We start from the raw sequence: 22,524 nt of genomic DNA, 5'->3' as shown, positions 1-22,524 counted from the left end.
AGATTGTTAAGGCTAGAAAGCCTTTTATCAAAAATTCAGTTTTTACACTAAACAATGTTTTGCCGGTTTTGTCGCGGATTTTCGATTGGTCATAACTTCTTCGTTATAACTTGGATTTTAGTGTTCCTTATATTTTTGGAAACCTTGTTACAATCTCTATCACTTGGTTCAACCCAATTGAGATTATTTAATAATTTGTTTTTGAGGGTCAATTATGTAAATATACATAGTATGCCAAAATTTCTCTTTATTTAATTAAAAAGAAGAACAATTTGACCTACACTATTACATAAGTTTGAAATAACGGTTTGTTACAGCACCATGTAAGTTTGCATGGTTATTCACACCCGCTTTGTGATCCTCGGCATCCCAGTCACAAACAAGAGGGGCATATCGAGATTTAAACATGTCATTGAAATGTTCAATGAATCTCAAAGGATCTAGGAGTTTTCATAAATTTAAAACTTAAATTTCTTTTTCGTTTTTCGTGGTGGAAATTAGTGAATTGTCATTCACTTACCTTCAAATATTCTGCAACTAGATTACGGCATTCCTTTTCTAAGTTGTAGCTTATTGTGTTGGGTCCTAGCCTTAGTATCTCATTTGGGTGATTTACTAAGGACTCAATCAATCAACTAACTTGAATTTGTTTTCTCCCATTTTGTAGATGTCAAAGTACGACAACTATGGTCTTCCCAAATCCCGTGGAACAAGCCTTCCACATGAAGATGATATTCCACGATTCGATCGAGGAACAAGAAATCATGCTTCACTTCCTCCACCTCCTCCAATTATTCTCCCTAACCCACAAGTTCAAAGGCTTGAAAAGTTCAAGCCCACTCAAGCCCTTTTGGCAAGTAAACATGAAGAGAGAAAGTCGGTGTGTGCACACGTCCTAGGGATGAAGTCACACATTGATAGGTTAAGAATGTTGGAATCCGTTGTCTGTGAGGAGATGGCTATTGATTGGGTTCTTCAGTCACTTCCTAACTCGTATAGTGAGTTCGTAAGACAGTACTATATGATGAACTGCGACGTGACCCTTATAGATCTCACCTATATGCTTATTGTTGCTGAATCAGCAATGGTTTGGCGCAATAGAAGAGCAAAGTTGATTGATGAATCTGCCTTCAAGACCTCTATGGATATAGACAATGGCAACGAAAGACATGCTATGATCGAAAAGTTTGATCATAAGAGAAAGGCAATGTCTGAAGTAGTTCCATGTCCTGTTCCAAAAGAGTTAATTTGCTTTTATAGCCAAGAGAAGGGGCATTGGAGACAAAGCTGCCCTATTTACCTAAGAGATCTAAGAGATGGGAGATTCAAAACGTATGGCTCTGCTTTAGGTAAAATCCATTGACTAACTCTTTTAAGCTCCTATTCTAGATTCTTAATACATAATGTGATAAGATTACAATTGATGTTTTGTAGGATCGAACAAAAGAGAGGAAGCTTAAGGGAAGAAGTGAGCAGAATCTAACCGTGAAGAAATGGATTTCGATCGCATTAGTTGAAGATTAGATTCTTGAGCTACTACTTAGAGTTAGAATTAAATTTCTAAGAAATATGTATTAGCATAGTTTTTCAATGAATTGCATTGTAAGGACAAAATTTTTCCGCAATAAAATAAATTTTGACTTTATATTATTTATTTATCCTTGCAATGGCGTGTATGAAAAATTGTTGTTTGAATGTTTCTATTATTAGCAATAATGGATTTGATTCTTAATTATGGAAATGTCGATCAAAGAGTGCAGGGATGCACTTATAAGGATTTCATGAACTGTAAACCTACTTTCTTCGACGGTACTGGAGGAATTCTAGCGTTATCCCAATGGTTCGAAAGAACCGAAGCTGTGTTTGAAATGTGCTCTTGCCCTGAAGAGAGCAAAATCAAGTTCGCTACTGCCACCCTCACCAACAGGGCCCTGACATGGTGGAACGGCCATGTCAGTGCACTCTCCTTGGTTTCAGCCAATGCCATGGGCTGGGACACTTTAAAGGATCTTATGAGGAAGGAATACTGCCCTAGGGGCGAAATCCAGAAACTTGAGGAGGAACTCTGGAACCTCAAGATGGTGGGGACCGATATAACAGCGTACACGGCCAGGTTCTACGACTTGGCGGCTATGTGTCCCAATATGATCCCGTCAGAAAACAAGAAGATTGAATGGTACATCTGGGGTTTAGTGCCCCCGTATCGAGGAAATGTTCTAGCCTCACGCCCTACCACCTTCGACAGCGCCAAGGAATTGGCCCAGAGTCTGATCAACCATGAAGTCTCTTCCACTCCAGCAACAGCAACCCCCACTACCACTGCACCACCCGGTTCATCTGACAGAAAGAGGAAGCATATGGATAGGAAGAAAGGCAAGAAAACTCAAACCTCCCCCAAGGACCAACAAATTGTGGCGGTCCATGCTGCCACCACTCCAGCCGCACCTGCCCCGCCAAAAGCTTATAGCGGGAATCTGCCCAAATGTCCCAAATATCCTTTTCACCACCACGGCCCCTGCCGTGAATTGCAGTGCTCCAACTGCGGCCGGAAAGGCCATACTGTCCGATTTTGCAAGGCCCCTCCCAAACCTATCTCGCAAGTTCCCGGTTCGGGAGTGACCCCGACGTGTTATGGCTGCGGTGAAGCTGGTCATTTTAAGAAGAACTGTCCGAAGGCTACAAATGCTGGGGGAACTGGAAGGTTACTCGCTATCGGTCACAATGAAGCGGTAACAGATCCCACAGTGGTCACGGGTATGTTTCTTCTCAACAACTTTTATGCTTGTTTCTTATTCGATAGTGGTGCAGAAAGAAGCTTCATAAATCAAAACTTTAAACACTTACTCAAACAAACTCCTCAACCACTAAAAAAAACATTCGTCGTAGAAATGGCTAACGGGAAGACTGAAAGCTCTAACGATATCTACATAGGTTGTACCCTCACGTTAGACAATCACCCATTTCCAATCGATCTTATACAAGTCTCAATCAAAAATTTCAATGTCATTGTTGGTATGGACTGGTTGAGTCTTCATCGCGCCGATATCCTATGCTCCGACAAAGCCATTCGCCTGAATCTTCCAAATCACGAAACCCTATTGATCTATGGAGATAAACCCGGTACGAGCCTTCGTATCATCTCCAGTATTCAGGCTCAGAAATACTTGCGCAAGGAATATCGCGCCTTTCTTGCTCACGTCGTCGACACTAGCCAGAAATCGAAAGATCCAAAGGATATTCCCGTTGTATGCGAATTCCCTGATGTTTTCCTAGAGGATCTTCCGGGTCTACCTCTCAAATGTCAAGTTGAGTTCAGAATCGACCTAGTCCCAGGAGCTACTCCCGTAGCTAAGTCGCCCTATCGTCTAGCGCCCGCCGAAATGCAAGAACTATTTGGTCAACTCAATGAACTGCTCAACAAGGGTTTTATAAGACCGAGCTTCTCACCTTGGGGAGCTCCGGTCTTATTCGTGAAGAAGAAGGATGGGTCGTTTCGGATGTGCATTGATTATAGAGAACTCAACAAACTCACAGTCAAAAATCGTTATCCTCTCCCTCGTATCGACAATCTATTCGACCAACTGCAAGGAGAAAGTTACTTCTCCAAGATTGATCTTAGATCCGGGTATCACCAGTTACGGGTGCTTGAGGAAGATGTCCCGAAGACAGCCTTCCGAACCCGTTACAGGCATTTTGAGTTCGTAGTGATGCCCTTTGGACTGACTAACGCCCCCGCAGTATTCATGGACTTGATGAATAGGGTGTGTCGTCCATATCTAGATCAGTTCGTCATCGTCTTCATTGACGATATACTCGTCTACTCTCGAAGCGAGGAAGAACACAAGGATCACCTACGACGAGTCCTGGAAACGCTGCGATCAGAGAAGTTATATGCGAAGTTCTCTAAGTGCGAGTTTTGGATCCGAAGAGTTGAATTCTTAGGACACGTGGTTAGTGAAGAAGGAATCCACGTGGATCCCTCCAAAATTAAAGCTATTGAGAACTGGTCAGCACCGAAGACGCCTACAGAAATTCGCCAATTTCTAGGCCTCGCTGGCTACTACCGCCGATTCATCCAAAACTTCTCTCGGATTGCAAAGCCTCTCACCATGTTGACGCAGAAGGGTGTATCATTCGACTGGGAAGAGAAACGGGAGAAGGCATTCCAGAACCTGAAGCGAACCCTATGCACCGCACCGGTATTATCCCTTCCTGAAGGGACAGAAGATTTTGTTGTATACTGCGATGCATCAAATCAGGGGCTTGGTTGTGTCTTAATGCAACGAGGTAAGGTCATCGCCTATGCCTCAAGACAGCTAAAGACACATGAGGTGAACTACACTACTCACGACCTCGAGTTAGGAGCGGTCGTCTTCGCACTAAAAATCTGGAGACACTACTTGTATGGGACGAAGAGCGTGGTGTACACTGATAACAAAAGCCTCCAGCACATACTGAACCAGAAAGAGCTCAACATGAGACAACGCCGATGGGTCAAGCTACTCAGCGATTACGACTGCGAAATCCGATACCACCCGGGGAAAGCCAATGTAGTAGCAGACGCCCTGAGTAGGAAGGAGTACTCTGGACGAAGAACCAAGTCATTGACAATGACTATCTGTTCGCATCTATCCGCGCAGATCAGGGAGGCTTAGCTGGAAGCCTTAAAGCCTGAGAATGTGACGTGAGAATCCCTGCGCGAAATGGATAAAAGTTTGGAGGTCAAGGGTGACGGAGCCTACTACTTCATGGACCGAATCTGGACTCCGCGCCATGGAGGTTTCAGAGACTTGGTCATGAGGGAAGCACACAACACTCGCTACTCCGTCCACCCAGGATCAGATAAGATGTATCTGGATCTCAAAAAGCTATACTGGTGGCCTAACATGAAAGCGGAGATCGCTACCTTTGTGAGCAAGTGCCTTACTTGCGCGAAGGTCAAGGTCGAATATCAAAAACCATCAGGACTCCTCCAACAGCCAGAGATACCGGAATGGAAGTGGGAGTGGATTACAATGGACTTTATAACCAAGCTACCCAAGACAGCGGGTGGGTTGGATACCATTTAGGTCATCGTCGACAGATTGACCAAGTCTGCGCACTTCCTACCCATCAAGGAAATGGACAAGATGGAGAAACTCACAAGAACATACATAAAGGAAATAGTGCGGCTGCATGGCATCCCTATATCTATTATCTCGGACAGAGACAGTAGATTTACCTCTAGATTTTGGCAATCACTACAAAAGGCGCTAGGGACGAGGCTGGACATGAGTATAGCCTACCATCCGCAGACTGACGGACAAAGTGAGAGGACGATCCAAACTCTAGAAGATATGTTGCGAGCTTGCGTGATCAACTTCGGTAAATCGTGGGATACACACTTACCTCTTGTGGAGTTTTCCTACAACAACAGTTATCATACGAGCATCAAGGCAGCTCCATTCGAAGCCCTCTACGGCCGGAAGTGCAGATCCTCTCTGTGCTGGGCTGAGGTGGGTGACACTCAGTTAGCTAAGGGACGAGTTCCTGATAGCGCCCTCACTGGTCCGGAGATTATTCGAGAAAGGAACAAAAAGATTGTACAGATTCGCGAACGACTAAAAGCCGCTAGGGATCGACAAAAAAGCTACGCAGACAAACGGAGAAAACCCTTGGAATTCCAGGTGGGAGACCGAGTCCTTTTGAAGGTCTCGCCCTGGAAGGGCACGATACGCTTCGGAAAGCATGGAAAGATGAACCCAAGGTACATAGGGCCTTTTGAGATTCTCGCCAGAATCGGCCCCGTAGCTTACAAACTCAACCTACCCCACGAGCTAAGTAACATACATCCTACCTTCCACGTTTCAAACCTGAAGAAATGCCTGTCCGACGAGACTCTCGTGATTCCCCTCGACGAGATCGAGGTCAATGAGAGCCTCAACTTCGTGGAAGAGCCTGCGGAGATTATGGATCGGGAAGTGAAAAGAACGAAACAAAGCCGCATCCCAATTGTGAAGGTTCGGTGGAATGCCAAGAGTGGACCGGAATTTACTTGGGAACGCGAAGATCAAATGAAACTCAAATATCCCCATCTCTTCGCTTAGTAGTATTGTAATACTTATCTGTATGAATTCTAAATTTCGGGACGAAATTCCCCTAACGGGGGGATGATGTGACAACCCAAATTTATTGCCCTTACATAATCCCGTTCTCACTAACGGAATTCGTCGTTATGTATTAATTTCCGAAATATTTGAAGTCGTCAATAAATAAATATCTAGTTATTTATATTTTCTTGACATTATCATTTTAGTATAAGTAAATATAACTGGTAAGTGTTAACCCTGTTTAACCAAATAAAGTTATATTACCTTTCAACCACTTCACCCGGGTAAAAAGTTTTAACCCCGTTAAACTTTAGCATCGGGTAGCCGTGTACCGGGTGCAATACCTGAGGCATATTTAAGGAAATTGGATGCCCCACTACACCCTTTTACCACCCTCTCACACTCTCTCACTACTTTCTCTCTCTAGACTCGATCCCGACCCCGAAAACCGCGAGTTCCGGCTTCCTAACATAAGAGTTTCTTCCCTATCTTGTTCTAAACATATTCCATTGTATTTAGAACACAAAAAGCACAAGAATTAGTAGAAAACATGGAGTTTACGGCCTAGGAAACCCCTTAGGCCGTAAACACCCAAAACTTGGCCAAATGTCCCATTTTTCTTTCCTTTAAGCTTGTATACTAATTAAGGAAATTGCCTAGATGAGTTTGGACATCAAAACATAAGTTTTTAGGGTCTAAAAGAGGGTTTACGGCCCAAGCTTATGCTTAGGCCGTAAACACCCATTTTCCATGTTATATTGCCCCAAAAACTCATCTAAGGCATGAGAGAATTTAGATATGATCTTGAGAAATGTTTAAGGCCATAAAACAACACATTTTAGAGCCTAAAAGGGAGTTTACGGCCCAAGCCTATGCTTAGGCCGTAAACACCCAATTCCTATGCCAAAATGTCCCAAAAACTCACCTAAGGCCTTCTAGAATTTAGTTATGATTTAAGGGAGTGCTTAGGACCATTTAACAATCCATTTTGAGGGACAAAATGGAGTTTACGGCCCAAGCACAAGATAGGACCGTAAACTCCCTCAAACACCACCAAATGAAGGTTTTAACCCCTAAAAATTGGTCCTAGACATTCACTAGAATTTTAGGGATTGATTTAAGGCCTTAACTTGCATTTTGAGAGGAGGACAAGAGTTTACGGCCAAGCCTAGGGGCTTACGGCCGTAAACTCCCAAGGAGTGGCCTTTGGGCCGTAAACTCCAAGGGAGTAAACTCTTGGACTCCCCCGTAACCCCTATTTGGCCTTATACGATCCCCGGGAACCCCTTCTAAGCCCTAAGACCCCGAATCAATGCTAAAATATCTAAATATCTTAAAGAAAAGCACAAAATGATTAATTTCTTGTAAAATACATATTTCATATGATATTAGGGTCTTAAAAGGTGCACAAGTCCTCTATTGGTACAAAACGCTCAACCGACACTTTCACCCGATTTACCCGATTTACTCGGTTTCAGGTGAGTTCATACCCCTTTAATGAACCTTTCAAATGTTTTATATGTTTTAGGGGGGGGGGGGATACAATTCAATTATACATGTTTATGGAAATTTATACAAGTCAATTATACATGTTTATGGAAATTTATACAAGTCAATTATTCATGTTACGGAAATTACTCACATGTGATTCACTATCCGTAGTGCAAATCACATGTGATTTACCACTATGTTTTATAAAAAGGATTTCGTTTTCAAAACTATTTTGGATAAATAAACAATTTTCTAAATGTTCCCTTTTGACAAGATTTTTATTAAATAAATTCCTTATAAAATGTAACCACACCAATATATTTATATAAGTAAGACTTGAAGGACTTAGGACCGATAACTCGCCTTATTTCCTGTTCTTGTTTGATTGTGGGCTTAGGGTAGTTGTTTATCCGTCCGACTGTCGTTGATTTCTTAGTTATATATCATATATATTGGTGTTGGATACGAGTATTTTCATTTCATTCGATGTTTAAACCGCTAAACTGACAAGAATCATACACACTAAGTTAACTATAATAGGTATAGTTAAGGCCACTATTACTCGCTATAGCTACTACTCTACACACTATAATACACTCTAATACGATACTATACACTAATAAGATAACACACTACGAGTTATACAAAAGACTACTACACTATAATACAAGAGAAAGCACTAAGCAGGAGATAACACGCTAACTCACTACGAGATGCTCTATTCGCTACGTACTACGCCCATAGTTTTCCGACAGGAAGACGACGCTATATGTATAGATCTATACAGGGCAGACAATATTACATCCCGACTGCTAACTACAGTCCGAGCCGTACAGGCCCAGGGGTGCCACTACTTCACTACACTGTGCATGACCGGGAAGGTCATGGGGTCCTCTATTATTCACACTATCGGAAACATACAAGAAATACACTATAACCACACTAAAATACTAAACTAAAGGCTAAATTAATATCCCGAAGTAATCAAGTATCTAACACTAAAGGAAGTCTGCACCACTATTATTGACTACAGGCAAAACCTTCCATATTGCATTACTTATTTGAGATTCACTATTATACTTTTACAATAAATGGTTTTCGAAGATGAAAATTACATATTTCTTAAAGGTTTTCACTTACAATATATTTCTGGAAAATATAGGATTTTCTAGGTTTTTCTTCTACTTATGAATGTAAATTGCAGCTTTTCATACTATCGGTTCTAATGCTTTTTATACAAAAACTCACACTAAACTCTTATGAACTCACCAGCTTTATGCTGATATTCATTTTCAAAATAACTTGTATCCTCAGGTCAAAGATAGACAGGTACAGGTGCAGCATTTTGGAGAAGGTGGAGCATACAAGATCCATCTCTTATTTTTGTGTTACTTTTGGTGTTTGTTGAGCACTACAAAACGCACTTGTAACTAAACTCACTATGTAATGCAATGGTTGTATGTTTCTTGTTTTTACTATTATGCAATTGTGATGATACTATACATGACGTCCTCCACCCTGAAACGTATTCCGCCGTTATTGGTTTTGGGGTGTGACACAAAGTGTCAAGTGAAGGTCTAAGAGATCGAGTACACAAAGTTGTGTGTTGATCAAGTCCACCACAAGAGTAACAAAGAAATTCGTCATGATTTACTAAAGGTTTAGTAAATATGATTATACTTATAAGATTAAGTGTAATTCTGAATTTATTGAAAAGGTTTAAATCAATAGCAGAACGAATAAGAAGAATCAACTAGGCAGAAAGATAAAAGTTTCTCCATTCTAAGAAGAAGGGAGAGTACCTTTTATACTTTATGATAGGTCTTAATGATTAAGAACCATATCTCAATTGATCCTCTAAGTGAGTCTTAGTACAATTGTATGTCTAAGAAGAGGAATCAAGAATTGAAGAAATGGTTAAATCAAGAAGTCAATCATACTTCGTTCCAAAACAAGTCATAGAGTTAAGATTGTGACATTGAGTGATAAGTATTAAGAAGGTTTATAACATTCATCAAATGAGGAAAGTTGTGATGTCTTGGATAAGACAAAGACCAACTAGGACCTATTTATGAAGTGTTTTGATAAAAACTACACTAACTCTTGAATATTTGTCAAGAAATGTTTATTGACAAGAGAATCTTATATGTCGAGGAGTCAGTGGGAGTCTTAATGGTCTTGAAAGGTTTCAAGAACAAATCAAAATAGACCTTATTGATCATCACTAGCACACGAGTTGAGGTTTACAACCTATCGTGTTGACACTATTTTGTTTATGTGCCATTCCAATTGAGTTAATTATGCATGTGAGTTCTATGAGTTCTCATTTGAACGCATAAAAGGCAGGCACCTTGATCAATGGAAAGTACATTGATAGGAAAGGGTGAGCTGCTTAACTACTTGGAAGACATGGTGGGCAGCTGTGCTGTCACACCCCCAAATCAGAATGGCGGAAACATTCGGGGGTGGATGACTTCACGTAGTATCATAACAATTGAATATTGTAAAGAAAGTAACACAACCATCATATATATAATAAAAAACGTATATTGTTGCGTTATACATATTTGCAAAAGAATATTACAATATGATGATATAAATGTTTAATGATAAACGTCCTTAGCGTTCCTTCTTCAAAAGCTGGTGGTTACCTGTATTACTGATTCCCTGAGAAATACAAGTGGTTTCGAAAAAGTGTCAACAATTAAGTTGGTGAGTTCATAAGTGTTTTGTATTGAAAAGTATTTCCTTTTGGTAGTAAATCGATGAACGAGGTTTTCAGAAAATCCAATATTTTCTATAAATGGTTTGAAAAGTTCCCAGAGTTGGAGTGCGTTAGTATGTTTCATACTTGAATAATAATGATAAACTTTGTGCTAAAAATAATGTGGAAAAGTGAATGCATATATGAATCTCGTAAATCAAACTTGCTTTTATACCTTTATGTGAGTTTTATAACCATACTATTGACACTGACTTCCTGTAACAACATTCTTCAAGTGTTGTAGTGTTATGACATTTGTCACCCCAGACCTGCCGGTTTAACTATAGCTAATAGTTTAGGTGCGGGGTTGTCAATCCCGTATAGATCTATACACAAGTATCACGTTCTCCCTCCAAGAGATTATGGTATATAATACAAGACTTGAAATGCATACATAAGAGTACGTTGAAGTTTGAATATCTCACATTGCTTGGTATAAATAGATTTACGATAAGAAAGACTTTACTTTATTTGAAAGTATTTCGCTTGTCAAGATGTATATGTAAAAATGTATGAATAACTTGTTAACTATACTCATTATAGTTTCTCAGAAAGTATGTTCCCATTTAGTAAAAATAACTTGGTGATATAAGAGCCCTTTAAACATAAGGATGTTTGTATCGATACTCTATAAGATAGATATTACATTTACGTTTATAAAATGATACTTTGACTTGTAATGTACTTGTATTTCCCCCCTAAAACATGAAAAGAATTGAAAGGTAGGGGTATGAACTCACCCGTTTGGTTTGAAGAGAGAGAGGCTAGAGTTGAGCAGAACTTCGACTGCGGAAAGCTGCGCCTTCGGACTCTTCGGGGGTCTCGGTAGCGTAGATCTTTCGTCAGGGGCTCGGGTGCGGAAACCGAGGGCGTCGGGACAGCTTCTGGGGCTTGAAAGTATGAGAGGGTGATTGGGAGTTTGAGAAAGTGTGCAAAAACCCATAGCTCAAACCCTCTATTTATAGTGCTGGAGGATCGCGTACGCGGGGCGTACCACCGGAGTACGCTGGGCGTACGCGTTACGCGGGGCGTACTTCGGTTACGCAGGGCGTAAAAATGCGTCACGGCTTACGACTCCGGTCTAGCTAGCGTAGAGCGCTCGAGCCGATGGGACTTGACACTGGGTCTAGTACGTTGGGCGTAATCTTGGATTACGCTGGGCGTAATCCAGTCTCCCATCTTCTAAATTCCGTAACTCTCGCGTTCGGGCTCCGTTTTTCGCGTTCTTTATACCCACGCGTAGGTGAGATTATGCTCTACAACTTTCATTTAGACTCCGTCGGCTAGTTTTGACTTTATTTTTAATCATATATTTTTAATAGGCCGGGACTCCTAAAGTCCGTTAAAAATTCATAGTTTCTTTATTCGACGTCGGTTTTCGTTTGTCTTTTTATCATTTTACTCCTATCGTGGAGATCTTCAACTCTCGTTTAGGTTGCGTTAGCTAAATAACACTCGATCTTCAATTCGAGTTTTTAACCCTCTACTACTGTTACGAAACTTTGGAAATTCGTAACTTCTTCATACGAGGTCCAAATTAGGCGATCTTTTTATGTATGTTTACAGTTTAACGAACTCTTCATCTTTTGTTTAGATACTTAAGGCTAAAATGCATTTTATTGAAATTTCACTTTTTACGTTAAATAGCGTTTTAACGGTGTGTCGTAAATATACGATTGATTATAATTTCTTCAATATAACCCGGTTTTGAACGTTCTTTACGTTTTTTGGAAACCTTGGCACGATATCTAATATTTGATGCATCCCAACTTAGATATTTGAACACTTTATTTTTGAGGTTAATTTAGTTGATTCCAAATAGTTTTCGTTGTATTTGACATTTGAGCGTTACACTGCTTTTGGAAAAATATAGGGTTGTCACATCATCCCCCTGTTAAGGGAATTTCGTCCCGAAATTTAATCTAAGATAGAGTTTACAGGTTAGGAAAAAGATGCGGGTACTTTTGTTTCATCTGATCCTCGCGTTCCCAGGTGTATTCAGGTCCTCGCTTGGCGTTCCAACGGACCTTTACAATAGGTATGCGGCTTTGTTTATTCCTTTTTATTTCCCGATCCATGATCTCTACTAGTTCCTCTACAAATTGGAGATTCTCATTTATTGCAATTTCATCTTGAGGGATGACAAGGGTCTCATCGGACAAGCACTTCTTTAGGTTTGATACGTGAAAGGTAGGGTGTACGTTGTGGAGCTCCTGAGGTAATCTAAGTTTGTAAGGCACTGGACCGATCCTGGCAATGATCTCGATTGGTCCGATGTATCTTGGGTTCAGTTTCCCACGCTACCCAAAGTGTATTAATCCCTTCCAGGGCGAAACCTTTAGTAGGACTCGATCTCCAACCTGGAATTCCAAGGGTTTCCGTCTTTTATCCGTGTAACTCTTTTGTCTGTCCCTTGATGCTTTTAGACGTTCCCGGATCTGAACAATCTTCTCCGTAGTTTCCCTTATGATTTATGGTCCAGTGAGCGTGTTGTCTGTTGCTTGTCCTTTTGCTAGCTGTGTGTCCCCCACTTCGGCCCAACACAGAGGCGACCTGCATTTGCTGCCATAGAGGGCTTCGAACGGGGCAGCTTTGATACTGGTGTGTTAGCTATTGTTGTACGAGAACTCGACCAAAGGTAGATGTGTGTCCCATGCCTTGCCAAAATCGATTACGCAAGCTCTCAGCATATCTTCTAGGGTTTGTATGGTCCTCTCGCTCTGGCCGTCGGTTTGTGGGTGATAAGCGGTACTCATGTCTAGTCTCTCTCTACTTTCTCTCTCTACAAAACGGGTTTTTGTCAAAAATCGCCCCTTCAAGCTTCAAATCGGTAAGATAACCTTCCTATCTTGTTGTTTAACTCATCTAGCTTGCAAATTCGTGTTTAAATTACCCAAAACACTCAAGAACATGAGTTTACGGTCCAAGAACACCTTCATGGACCTTAAACACTCATAAATGGGGTTTAATGCTCAAAAACTCTTCCAAACCACTTCTAATGCTTAGCAATGACTTAGAGGCTTGCATGAAAGGACTTAGAACACCAAAATCGTAACAAATGGGGAGTAAACATGAGTTTACGGTCTAAGAACATCCTTGGACTGTAAAACCATCTTCAAGGACCATAAACACCTTTTAAGGTGTTAAACTACCCCTCAAACACCTCCAAAAGCTTCCATGAGTGCCTAGAGCCTTGTAATCCTTTGTTTGATGCACCAAAAACATGATTCATGGACTAAAATGAGTTTACTGCCGTAAACTCATGTGTTTAAGGTAGTAAACTCCCCAAGAACATCTTCTTAGACCGTAAACACCTTTCCAAGGTGTTTAAGTGCCTTTAACACCTTCCTATGCTCATATAAGTGACTAGAACCTTACATGCATTAGTTAGAACCACCAAACAACAAAAGAAATGGACCAGCATGAGTTTAATACCATAAAATCATGTGTTTACGGTCGTAAACTCCTCAAGGAGTGTTCATTGGACCCTAAACTCCCTAAAATGGTCCATTTGGAGCCTAAACCACTTCCTATGCCCTAGAATTGAACCTAGCCTAATTCCACAAGTGTTATAAGACCTTAATGCATCAAAGAACACACCACCCATGAGTTTACAACCATAAACTCATGGGGATAACGTCTTAGGGCCGTAAACTCTATAAAGAGTTTACTCTTGAAGAGTAAACTCCCTAACTAGGCCATACCCTTCCTTAGATGTTACCCGGGACACTCCTAGCACTTGACCAAAGTGTTTTCCGCATTTTAGGATGCGTATATGTGTTTAACTAGTATTATAATTACTAGTTGTATGTAAACATATGTCATGATATGTTAATAGGTCACTAAGTGTGTTCAAGTCTTCACTTGACACCGAGCACCCAACCGGCACCTCCGCCCGATCCACTTACAACAGGTGAGTTCATACCCCTGAATTAACCTTTGAAATGTTTTTACATGCTTTTATGGTGGGGGGGGGGAATACAAGTTAAAACATGCCAGTTATCATATCAATCATATGTGATTAATAACCCGCATGCACAAGGATTTATTACACTTTCAGATGTTTTACCAAGTATGATACTATAAATGGTTTTCCCAAAACGTCTTTACTTGTTTAAATATTTTATCAAATTGTCTCTCGCACTGTATGTGTTACTTCAAAACCAGTTACAATAGTATTTTAAACAAAGGTTTTTCTCTACTTATATTGTTTTATCAAAGTTGTATTCAAAACTTGTTTATGAAAGATTGTCAAGGATTTCTAAAGGTCTTCAAACTTATTTTACAAAAGGATACCAAGTCATGATTTTATTAAGTGTAAAGGTTTTCCAAACTTTTCGCCAAAGTTTTCTTCCATGCTTCTATGCTTCTACTTCATTAAATGCTTCTACTTCGTTAGATGCTACTACTTCGTAATGCTTCTACTTCGTTAAATGCTTCTACTTCGTTAAATGCTACTACTTCGTTAAGTGATTCTACTTCGTTAAATGCCTCTACTTCATTAGATGCTACTACTTCGTAATGCTTCTACTTCGTCAAATGCTTCTACGTCATTAAATGCATGCCTGTACTTGTATAGTTATATAAATAATGTTTAAAGGACTTAGGAAGGCTAGTTCGCCCTATTTCCATTTCCTCGTTTGGATGTGGTCTGGTGGGATCGGATATCCGTCCGAAGGTCTTTTAATCATTAATTATATATCATGTATACATGTATAGACATAAAGGTTTACTTCAACCAGTTCATGTTCCTTGGGTAGCAAGGGCATCCTCCTACTCGTCACTCATAGATCAGAGACACTAGTAACTATTATAGGAATAGTTAGGAAGCTCTATTCACTCTTTCTAGTACGAGAATTCCAAAGGAGTCCCTTCAAACGTGAGTCTATATCATTTCTCCAGCGCCTCTAATAGAATTCAGATTACGAGATGCATCTGCAAGACACGGATCTCCCCGTCGTCGAGTTGGTAAAGGGAGAGCGGGCATTGTGTGTATAGATCTATACGGGACTGACACTCCTACACTCTGACTGCTAGCTACAGTCCACGTCCTACCAAGCCAAGGGGTGACAAATGTCACATTTATTCCGACGCTTGCAGGGCGTCAAGTACTTTAGTGTCAATCGGTATGGTTACTAGTATCTCCATGTTTACCTTATAATTCATGGCCTTAAGGTAACGAGAATTAACACTGTATTTCTGAAACAACACTCTTAGGATCACTCTTTTTTTTAGACCTTGCTAGCTGTATCTTTCATTTGATACTGTCTGGGGTCTGTGTTTCTTTTTTTTTAGACCTTTCTAGCTGTATCTTTCATTTGATACTGTCTGGGGTCTGTGTTTCTTTGTTTTAGACCTTGCTAGCTGTATCTTTCATTTGATATTGTTTGGGGTCTGTGTTTCTTTGTTTTAGACCTTGCTAGCCGTATCGTACATTTGATACCGTTTGGGGTCTGTGTTTCCTTATGTTAGACTGAGCCAGGCGTATCATTCATTCGATACTCTCCTGGAGTCTATGATTTCTTTTGCCTTAGTCAGCAGTATTTCCTGCTGAGGCATATGTTATTTTCCTTAATGTTTTTACTAGTGATATTCTCCTACTTCCTTTAAAATCAAATACCGTATTTTGGTAATGATAGTATTTCAGGGAAAATTACTCTTTAAAACATAACTCTGTCGAGTCTTGGTAGAAGACTACTTTTATTTAGAAAATATAGGATTTTCTGGAAAGGACTCTAATACACCGTTGATTCTAAACTACTACTTTTATAAAGTTATTTTGAATAAAATGCTTACTTATACAAATGACACTAAATACTTATGAACTCACCAGCATTTATAAAAATGCTGATAATCGCTTTCAAAATAACTTGTATTCTCAGGTCAGCAATAGACAGGTACATCTCAGGAGATTTTGTTGAAGACAGTTTAGTATCGAGCTGCAACTATATTAGTTTATGTATTACTTTGATGTTTCTATGCAATGTAAACTATGTAAAACTATTACTATTAATGCAATGGTTGTTGTACTTTGATTACTATACTGCATATGTTGTTATACTTGACATGACGTCATCCACCCCAGAACGTTTCCGTCGTTCCAGTTTTGGGGTGTGACACCAATTAAGTTTCGCTTTTTGTCTTAGGAGGCATTCTTCTTAACATAAGGCTTTGGTGAATTCTTCCAAATACTTTGCATGCTCAACACTGACCTCTTCATTATCGGGGTCTCTATCTAATTGTTCCTAGGCTCTTTCAAGTTCGACTCTTAGTGCTTCCAACTTGTGAGAATGGTTTCCCATTTGTTGACCAAGCTTACGTATGGGGGGTTTGAGTTTCTTTAGTTTTTGAAAAACCGAATACATGTAGTGACCTTCAACCCTATTTCCCCATATCGATTGCACCGTATCGTGAAACTAAGGATGATTGGTAATATTATTAACAAACTTGGAATCATAAGACTTTTTCGGTTTGCCAATTTGGAAGCTTATAAGGGCAGGAGAGTGGTCCGAAATTCCATATGGCTTGTACATAACATGAAGTTTGGGAAACATAGATAAGATGTTGGTGTTACCCATAGTCCTATCTAGTTTCCTAAGAAACCCACCAATCCCACGAGGTTTCTGGTTCCAAGTATAATAAAGGTATGTGGCGTTTATATTAACAAGATTAGTATCATCGATGCATCTCTGAAAATCAGTCATAAAGCATCGAAGGAGCTTGATCTAGTAGATTCACTCGACTTAAGAACTTGGTTAAAATCACCTGCAATTAACCAAGGTTCATCTTTGACTAGGGAGTGATGAATCCGCAGATAGTCTCAAAGTTTTCTTCTATCATGATAGTCCTTATCAGCATAAACAAAGGACATGAAAAAAGTGTGGTAAGAGTTTTTAGAGTGAACTCTACAATGCATGACTTGGTCAAAACTATTAATAACAAAAACATCCCAAGCCCCTGGATCCCAACCAATAGCAATTCTAGTACCTGTACTACACAAGCTAGCATTAGAGTACCATTGCCAATTACCTTTTATACTCAAGAAATATGCATTCTTGTTTTCAAGAGAGCACAAAGCGAAACCCCATTTCTATCCAACATCGACACAACTTCTTTTTGAGTAGAGGAGTTACACAATCCTCTAACATTCCAAACCATTGATCTCATCATTGGGAGACTTGGATAGTTTTGACAACATTCTCCATGGTTGCCTCATGATTTACCCTTTGTGTGTGTTCCAATATATTTTCTCCCAGATGGTGTTCAGTCACAGCCGGCCCTTGATTCTCATCATCATCAGCAACAACAAGGGAATTGAATCGGCTGTGAGTATGGATTATATCCATCATGCTACTATCCTTTTTAACGCCTTCAGGTTCCACTTCATCTTTACTGAATTCAGTATTCATTTCTTCCTCATGTATTGGTGGATCATCTTCATGGACATATAAATGAGAAATGTATCACCAAATATCCAGTTGGATAGGATTCTAGAAATCATTTTACCACAAGTCTTATGATAAATGCAAATCTTGTTTATCAAGATAGATGACGAATGCATCACTTGATGGTGTAAATATTCATTGGAATTAGTTCACACTAATGGATCATTCAGATTAACCACAATACATGGTAAAACCAACTTCATTACCTTTAAAATATATAAACAAGTTTATCTGAATAAACATAAATCTTGAATCTTTAAGGTGTTCAGAACTCCTATAAAACGAAGTTAACAATCAACTGGGTAATATCAAGACATACTTAGATCCAATAGGTATAATGAACATCTTATTCAAAAGTCTAACAACTGTCTAAGGAATTATGAAATGGTTTCTATCTCCAACCAGAACATTGCCACAAATAGTGTAGTTCGATAAAGAAACCAATCATTGTTTGATTTGGTAAATGATGAGTCCTACTATGATTACAAACATTTATTTTACCATGAAAAGTGTTATAAGAATTCTTGGTCTTGCACCAACTGAGAAAGTTTGTGAGACACTCTTTGAGACGTGGAGTGATGCTCTTTCCTTACTAACACATATAGAATTCTAGTATTGTGAGGCTTACACTCGTCGTGAAGCTCTCAACAAACTAGAACATAAAATGGAGAGTGTCACTTTGTTAGATATCCTAACAAGTCTTTTGGATAGTAAATATGAAGCCATGTGGTGGTATTTTTAGTTTGGTAAAAAATTAATTTTTTAAATATATATATATATATATATATATATATATATATACACACACACACACACACAAGGAGGGAGGAGGAAAGGCATCGTCCACTTGGACATGCTTGGGCTCGGGCACCGTCATATTACTGGTAGGGGTATTAAATCGCGATATCATGTCATGTTTTTGGCCGACACAACACGGCATGAAATTTTATGTAATATGAATACGAAACGACATGCTATCGTGTTTATTTAATTAACACGAAAACGAGTCGATTAAAATACAACACAACACGACAAAGGTAGTATAATAAAAGTTTTTAAGTTTATTTAATTCATACTTAATCATATATAACATGGCAAACACATGCTAAACCGTATTAATTTTGTATCAAACTTTTAAAATGAACAGGACACACATGACATCGTGTTTTTTACACTTGATATAAACGCGAATTCAAATTTCAATTTCGTCCCCGATTTCGTTTCATGTCGTGTCATCGATCGACACCCCTAATTGCGTGTGTGGTGTAGTCGAGCTGACCCCTTGTGCCACCGAAACCCTTTGAGGTATTTATAATGTATACCCTAACTGAGTTAGAGACTAAATGTGAAATCTAAACCAACAATAAGGACTTTTTAAAAATCAAGAAAGTAAACCATAAAACCATGCCAATGATAGAGACCATTTCTGTAAATCACTCTAAAACAAAAGGTTAAAGATGAAACTACCTCACACCACAAGGACCATTCTTGTAATTACTCTACTAAAAATGTGACACTGTAATGTCTCTCCAATGTCTGATGTCTCTCCTTATCGAGAATCCAAGTTTTAAAACTCCCTTTCACTCTTTCCGTTGCAGATGGTTGCTGCGGTGATGGCAATTCCAAAAAATGCTGCATCTTTTTTCGTCTTCCATCCCCCAAAGAAATTCAAAGGTACCTTCACTACTCATTATTCCCTTCTTCTTTACGTTGTTCATCACTTTCAGGAACAGGTAACGAAATCTTACTCCCCTAAACGATTTTAGGTCGGTTTCATTCCATTTCTTCCTCCAATCGTCAAACATTAGTTAAACATTCTCGATCTATGAGTGAGAAGATTACTAACCTTGATGATGCCCTCAAACTGTTCGATGAAATGACACAGAAACAACCCCTCCCTTCAGTCATTAAATTCAACCAGTTGTTGCAAGCTGTTGCGAAAATGAAACACTATTCTTGTTCGGTTGAGCTTTTTAAACACTTGAATATCCTTCGTGCTCCTATTGATGTGTACACAGTTAACACTGTGATCAAGTGTTGTTGCCAACTGTTTGGCACCAGTGAAGGATTTGCAGTCTTAGGCTATGGCTTCAAATGTGCTGTTGTACCTGATGCGTGCACATTTAATACACTCTTGAATGGACTCGTGCTGGAAGATAGGATTCTCGAGGCAGAAAGCTTATTCAAGAAGCTCATCAAAGAGGAACTCTGTGAACCTGATGCAATTATGTACACCATTATGATTAAAGGGCTTTGCAAATTTGGCAATAATGATACTGCCATTGCATTGCTTAAGCTAATGGAGGGAAGAGGTTGTAAACCAGATGTGGTCACATATAGCATCATCATTGATAGTCTTTTTAAGGACAAAATGGTAGATGATGCTTTAAACCTCTTCAAAGAAATGGTCTTCAACAAAGGCATCCTACCTGATGTGGTCACTTACAACTCTTTGATTCATGGCCTTTGTAACTTATCTCGTTGGGATGAGGCCTCTAAATTGCTCAATGAGATGGAGGACGAAAGGATCTCCCTAGATGTTCATACCTATAGCATATTAGTTGATGCACTTTGCAAGGAAGGTAAGGCGGAGGATGCAAATTGTATTATCAACTTAATGATACAGAGAGGGAAGGATCCGGATGTAGTGACTTACAGTTCGCTTATTGATGGGTATTGTTTGCGAGGTGAAATGAGGAAAGCAAAAGAAGTTTTTGATTCGATGGGGTCTCGAGGTCTGGTGCCTAATGTTGTTACTTATAGTAGTTTATTGAATGGTTATTGTAAGAAGTTGATGATAGAAGAGGCCATGCATTTGTTTCATGAAATAACTAAAAAAGGTATGAGACCTAATGTCATCACTTACAACACCATGCTACAAGGATTGTTTCTAGTTGGACGATGTAAAGATGGACATGAAGTTTTTAATGATATGCGAGCGCACAATGTGATTCCAAATGAAATCACTTACACAATAGTTTTGGAGGGTCTGTGCAACAACAATCAAGTGGAGGAAGCACTCTCATTGTTTCATCTGATGGGTGACAACAAGTTAAATTCAAATATCTTTGTGTACACAATACTCATTGATGGTGCAAGTAAAAGTGGGAAGTTTGATATTGCAAGGAAGCTTTTCAATGACTTAAGTGTTAGAGGTTTGCAACCTAATGTTTGGACATACAATGTGATGATTAGTGGGTTTTGTCGGGAAGGTTTAGTGAGTGAAGCAAAAGAGTTGTTTCTTAAGATGGAGGAAATGGGTTGCCAGCCAAATAGTGTGGCTTACAATGTTCTTCTCCAAGGAATTTTAAAGTATGTTCATCATGATATGGTAGAGATGCTTTTACTGGAAATGGAAGGAAAAGGTTTCTCACTTGATGCTTCAACTGTATCAATGTTACTTGATCATATAAAAGCTAGATCTTTAGATGCTTCTTTGCTTAAGTTGATTGGTAAGCTTGTGCCAAAGGAAGAAGTGGACACTCCTTGTTTTGTAGTGTAAATGACAAGTTTTTAGCTTTGATTTTGGTATAAGTTTAGTCAGGAAACAAATTGGCATTTGGTCTTTGTAATAATTCTTCCATTGTATTTGTAATGATAATTTAACATGTTCGTCTGTTGGGTCCTATCCAAATGGTGCAAGAAACAATCAATACATGATTGTCACATACATTTTAAAACATGCTTTATTCTTTGCATAAAAGTTACATCTTTTCGTTGTGAGTTGCCCTTTTATCATTTTTATTTTTAAACTTGAGTTTGCCAGTTTTAGTGAGGGTCAAGATGCATATTGGACTTTTGATATCAATATTCTTAATCATTAAACTTATTAAGAAATTTGTAGCGTAGTCGATTTTTCTTCAAATTCAATATATACTTGGTTTTTGTTGCAAGGGGTTGGTTACGCTGGAATATGAATCTCCTCTCTATTCTAATAAATGTGTATCTAACCAAACCTTTGCCACGTGTATCATTAAGTTTGTGTGTTGTATTTGACTGTTACCTTTTTGTTCGTGACTAATCTTGATTGTAAATGTTAGTATTACTTTTTTAAATGAAGCATATGCAAGCTTATATCTCTGAGTGCTTAATTTATATATTCATTGCTTTTATGATTTTGTATAACTTTGGTGAAATTATGGAAAACAAATCCTTCCACTAAAAAATTAACAATCCTGTGAGTTCAAGATGTTCTTATGCATCCAGTCATCACTTCGATTTTGGTCATTTCCTTGTTTTTGTAATATTGTGTTCTTCTCGTAGAAGAGCTACAACATGTGAAGGGTAGAGGTATAAAGATCTGTGTAATTCATAGAAAGAGCTACATGTGAAGGGTAGAGTTATTTCTCTATGCCATAAATGATTTTTTGGTTTCGTTTCTTTCATTATCTGATTGATTCAATTTGATGTTCATTTACATTCAAATGATTAATTGTTTTTGTTGGACTAATTTTTTAGGTCATAACATGCTTCTTATTACGTAGACCTCCTTAAGTTTCATCCCATGTTGGATTAATTTTTTAAAGTCATAAATTTAAATGTATGTGTTGAAAGCTCTTAAATGCTATTTTTACCCTTTTGATCCAAATGCATATAAAAATAACTCTTTTGAACTTCAAACTTTTTGTTACCAATAATCATTTATTATTTTCACTCATTTTAATTCTCAAACATCAAATATACGCTCTTCTTATTTTTGACTTTTAACTCCTTTTAGATTTTACTTTGAACCCAC

The 22,524-nt window shown here is 38.9% G+C and overlaps 1 protein-coding gene across 1 annotated transcript; it reads left to right on the top strand.

Annotated features, from left to right (window-relative positions):
* Positions 1 to 19,314: 19,314 nt before the first annotated feature.
* On the top strand, positions 19,315 to 21,469 carry LOC145093702 (uncharacterized). The gene is made up of 2 exons (XM_079031924.1): positions 19,315 to 19,463; positions 19,556 to 21,469. Exons 1-2 carry the CDS (start codon positions 19,388 to 19,390, stop codon positions 21,289 to 21,291), a joined length of 1,812 nt encoding a protein of 603 aa, XP_078888050.1. The 5' UTR covers positions 19,315 to 19,387; the 3' UTR covers positions 21,292 to 21,469.
* Positions 21,470 to 22,524: the final 1,055 nt, after the last annotated feature.

Source organism: Lactuca serriola, chromosome 3 (assembly GCF_051521515.1).
Source record: "Lactuca serriola cultivar US96UC23 chromosome 3, Lser_US96UC23_V15, whole genome shotgun sequence".
Lineage (NCBI taxonomy): Eukaryota > Viridiplantae > Streptophyta > Magnoliopsida > Asterales > Asteraceae > Lactuca > Lactuca serriola.
This window is presented reverse-complemented; position numbering and strand designations above follow the sequence as displayed.